This window comes from Volvox carteri, assembly GCF_000143455.1.
Source record: "Volvox carteri f. nagariensis unplaced genomic scaffold VOLCAscaffold_6, whole genome shotgun sequence".
Classification (NCBI taxonomy): Eukaryota; Viridiplantae; Chlorophyta; class Chlorophyceae; order Chlamydomonadales; family Volvocaceae; genus Volvox; species Volvox carteri.
Window position 1 is genome coordinate 97,771 of NW_003307549.1, and position 4,084 is coordinate 101,854.

Here is a 4,084-nt window from a genome sequence, read left to right on the forward strand (position 1 = left end):
CGCTGCCGCGGTTGCTCGCCCGGTATCTGTGTCTGCGGTGGCCGCCCTCAACGACGCGGAGACGGTCAGCCCGCTGGATGTGCTGTACCTGACGCTGTCCTCGCAGTCCAGTGCGCGAGGCATCAAGCGCATGCTGGAGGGGCTGCTGACGCGGCGGCGGAGGAATGTGTTGGGACCTCCGCTGGGCAAGACGGCGGTGCTGTGGGTGGACGATGTGAACGCGGCGGGCAGGGACACGTTCGACACACAGGTCGGTATGTGTATTGGAAAGGAGCATTGGCCGCATCAAAGCGTGGTGCGGGTTTTGCGTGTGAGGGCGGAGGGGGCGAGCACGGACTTGTGTATTAGTTTCGATTGTAAGGAGGATAAACCCTGACCTGTTTGCGAAGCGAGCATGAGAAAGGGAAGATGATTAGAAAGAGAAGGGAAGCGGTCACGCGAACCCATCGCAAAGAGTTCTGTTCTGTTTAGGTTTGTTCGAGTGTCTGCGGGGCTGGCGCTGCGTTGTGTTGTGTTGTGTGCCTCACAGCTGCGCATTACCGCCCAACCCTTGCATTCCAACCCCAGCCCCTGCTGGCACCTGCTGCTTAACTGCCCCTCCGCCCCCAATCAAGCCTATCACTCCCACCGCCACGGAAGCTGGCTATCCTCAGCTCCCACCCTGCCCTTGACCCTTCACCTGCGTCCCTTTACAACACTCCAATCTCCCCCACCCTCCACACAATCTCCCCATCCGAAACCTCATGTATCTTCCAGGCTGCAGTGGAGGTGTTACGGCACTGGTCTATATCCAGCTGCTGGCACGAAGAGGACTCAGCTCGCAACAAGGAAGTGGTGGAGACCTGCCTGCTGGCCTCGCTAACAACATCACCACATTCAAAGCCGTGAGTGAATGGAGATGATGGATGGGGAAGATTCGGGTGCTGCGGACTTTTAAGGGGGCCCGCGACGTGTCGTGTGTTTGTGACACCATGTATTTGCATGGCGCCGGGGGTTAGAGATGGGGAAGGGGGATAGGAGGGAGGTAAGAGTTACAAGTTACTAGTTCCGCGCATAAGTGCGGGTGTGTCCGTAAAAGCGGGGGGGCCCATGGCCGTTATATAAGTATTGATGCGCGTACGCGGGAGGCCATCCTCCTCCTCCCTGGTTCGCTTCAGGGACCATGGGATTAGTCATAGCGCCTTCAAAACATTTATGAAGTGAGGTCCCCAAACTTGCGCTCCATAGGAAAACACCGGTACAACTAGTATGATGTTACAGGGTGGTATAGCTTCACCAGCGGCCCCCTTTCCCGAGGCAGTCCCTGCTCTCCCCTGCGAGAGGGGCACCCTAATCCATTCACCCCATCCGATTTCAGAATGTAATCGTTGGGTTCAGCAACTCACCACCAGCATCCAACCAATCCTAGCGAATCAACGGCGCCACAACTTAGTTCCTAGTCAGCTCGCAAGTTACTATTATCACGTCGTACATCGTCCGCAAGATGGGGAGCCACCTCCCACTTCAACACCTGTCAAGCATCCGAGAGGTCGGCAGGCGGAATTGTACCCGGGTCGTCCGGGCACAGAAGCCAAACCTACTAGTGTATCATTATAGACAGACATGCATAGCTTGGGGATAGTACTTTTCTTATCTCGACACAGAGTGCTTAGCCCGAGCGTGGCCCGCCTCCCTGCAGCGAGTAGTTGCTTGGTACATGCTGAAAACTCCCCTCCTGGGCCATATTGCAACCCGAGGTACCGTGCCGTTTCATGGCCGGTTAGCACCCGCAACCCCCACCCCACCTAGCCGGTACTCAGCTTCCATAAGCCGCTTCCGCTCACGTGTAGTGCCCTCGAAAATGAGGACTTGGCGGCGTTCGCGGCCATACCCGTCGCGTTGCAGGTAGCCCCAGAAGGCATTCAGCTCTATCGTGCCCGGTCTCTACCAGTGACACATCGTCAACGAAAAGCAGGTTGGTGAGTTCACCGCCCGCCAGGCTAACACTCTGCTCGCGGAGGGTGCTCCATCGGCTAGGAAGGCGTACACATGCTAAGGGGGCACCCTTGCTTCACACCACGCCCCACCGTGAATTCAGGTCCCAACCTGTTCCCCAACTTGATCTGAACAAAGTTATAAGGACCGTGGAGGATACTATATTCTCTAAGATTGACAGAGGGCATAATGATACGGGCAGGATTTGAACCTGCGCCCTTTCGGATAGGAGCCTTAATCCTACGCCTTAGACCACTCGGCCACCGTACCATGTGAGGTAGAAGGAACCGCGTACCGCGCTGCGCCGCGAAGGGGACCGTAGCTTCGACTCCCAGGGCAGCTGTGGGTGTGTGGTGTGTGGTGTGTAAGGTGCTGTGTGGTGCATAGGTGAGAACGGTATTAATCTGGGGAAGCAGTGGCGTGGACTCAGTTACATTACATCTGTGACGGAGGGTGGCTTAGTAGCAAGCCACAGCCAGCAGTGTCGTAGCAGAAGGCATTCTCGAGGTTCACATCCGGCATCCAACAGCAACGACCCATAACAGCAAGAGAGGCAGTTCCTCACCGCAGGCTGCCATGTAAGAAGTTGCACAATCACACAACAGCAGGCATGCGATAACTTTAATTCGAAGCCTGAGCATCAAATTGATTCGCAGATGTGAAAGAACACAAACATTTCTAGGTTCGCAGTCTCAGCGCGTGGTAACGATCTTGCGGACGTTCTCAAGGCTCGCAATGGTCAGATCCGTGCCCTGCAGCTTTACATGCAGACCTGCTGTGAAAGCCGCATTGACGGCTTCGCAGGCGGAGGTGATGTCGTCCGGCGTGGTGTCGGCGAGTGGGGTGAATGAACGGGCTGCACTCGATTCCATCCAGTTCTGAGCCACGTTGGCGGTAGTGAGTCAGAGCCGTCACAGCAGCACCCGGCTGCTCCGGATTGTCATTGTGAAAAAACAGTAGGGTATCAGCTGCTGCTTCCAAGCTGTTGATGTTATCATGGTCATCCCGGAGCACAATGGCCATGAACAGGCCTGTGCTCAGGAATGTGTTCTCATACGTGGTCTCGAACGTTTCGTGAAACGTTCGGCACGATCGTGTCCTGCCAACTTGAAGGACGCCATGGCCATTCCGATGGTCAGGCTGGCTGTCGTACGGTTCGCCGCGGAGATAAGGTTTCCGATGCCCTTGCATCGGTCCTCGTGGGCGGCTGCGGGGTCTCCACCACCAGCAGCTGCAGTGTCAAGGAAGTGGCGGCTGATCATGATCGTGCGGTTCAGCCATGTGACTTGGCTCTGCGGCGTGGCCTTGGCGACATACTTGGTGGCATAGTGCGTGGTTCGGTGGGCCACAACCTCTGCTTGCACAAGGATGTCCTCCAGGACCTCGGGGTCACACATGGGGACCGGCAGTACAAGCTGTTCCTCCACTGTTGCGATGTACTGACGGTCGAGCTCGCAGGCCAGCGTGAAGACGTTGTTGCAGCCCAGCACCATTGTGACAGCGGGGCAATGGGGCACAATGTTGGGGCCGTATCGGGGCAGAACGAACAGGCCGCTGTCGCCCACCCACTTGAACTCACACCGGATGTGGCGTGGGTAGGCCATGCCGCAGTCTCCATCCACGCCTGCACAGCCGAAGTGTTTGCAGGTGTCGGTGTGTTTGTGGGTGCAGGACCCCACGACACCCGCCACAAGGTGCTGGGTGCAGCGTTCCAAGCACACTTTGGGTGTAAAGGTATCAGTGGCTTCACCCCCGGTCCCACACGGCTTGCCATGGGCGACAATGGCAAAGTCATACGCGGGTGCCGGCATGGATCCATCTGGCTGAGGCGCGCGGATGGCTGGGGGGCGGCCAGCGGACGCTGCGGGGGGGGCTGGCTGGACTCCATTGTCACCATTGCCAATGTCTTCATCTGTGCCCGAGGCGCTGCCAGGTTCTGCTTGAGTCAGGCCGTCATCCTCTTCTGCAGTAGCATCTGTCATGCTGTCATCACCAGAATTCGTTGCTGCCGTTGATGTTTCCATGGGCGTCGGTGCAACTGCCGTTGGTGTGGTGGGTGCAGCCGTGACCAGGGGTGTCTGCCAGAAGACTCGTCGCTCTTTGTCCGAAT

General features: G+C 57.4%; 1 protein-coding gene across 1 annotated transcript in view; it reads right to left on the reverse strand.

Annotated features, from left to right (window-relative positions):
- Nucleotides 1-2,666: 2,666 nt before the first annotated feature.
- Nucleotides 2,667-4,084, reverse strand: part of VOLCADRAFT_87569 (uncharacterized protein) — a gene marked incomplete at both ends in the record, with an annotated part of 3,509 nt that continues 2,091 nt past the window's right edge. Inside the window, 2 exons of the mRNA XM_002947398.1 lie at nucleotides 2,667-2,770; nucleotides 3,065-3,797. Coding sequence (XP_002947444.1) covers nucleotides 2,667-2,770; nucleotides 3,065-3,797 — 837 coding nt within the window. The remainder of the gene's footprint in view (nucleotides 2,771-3,064; nucleotides 3,798-4,084) is intronic.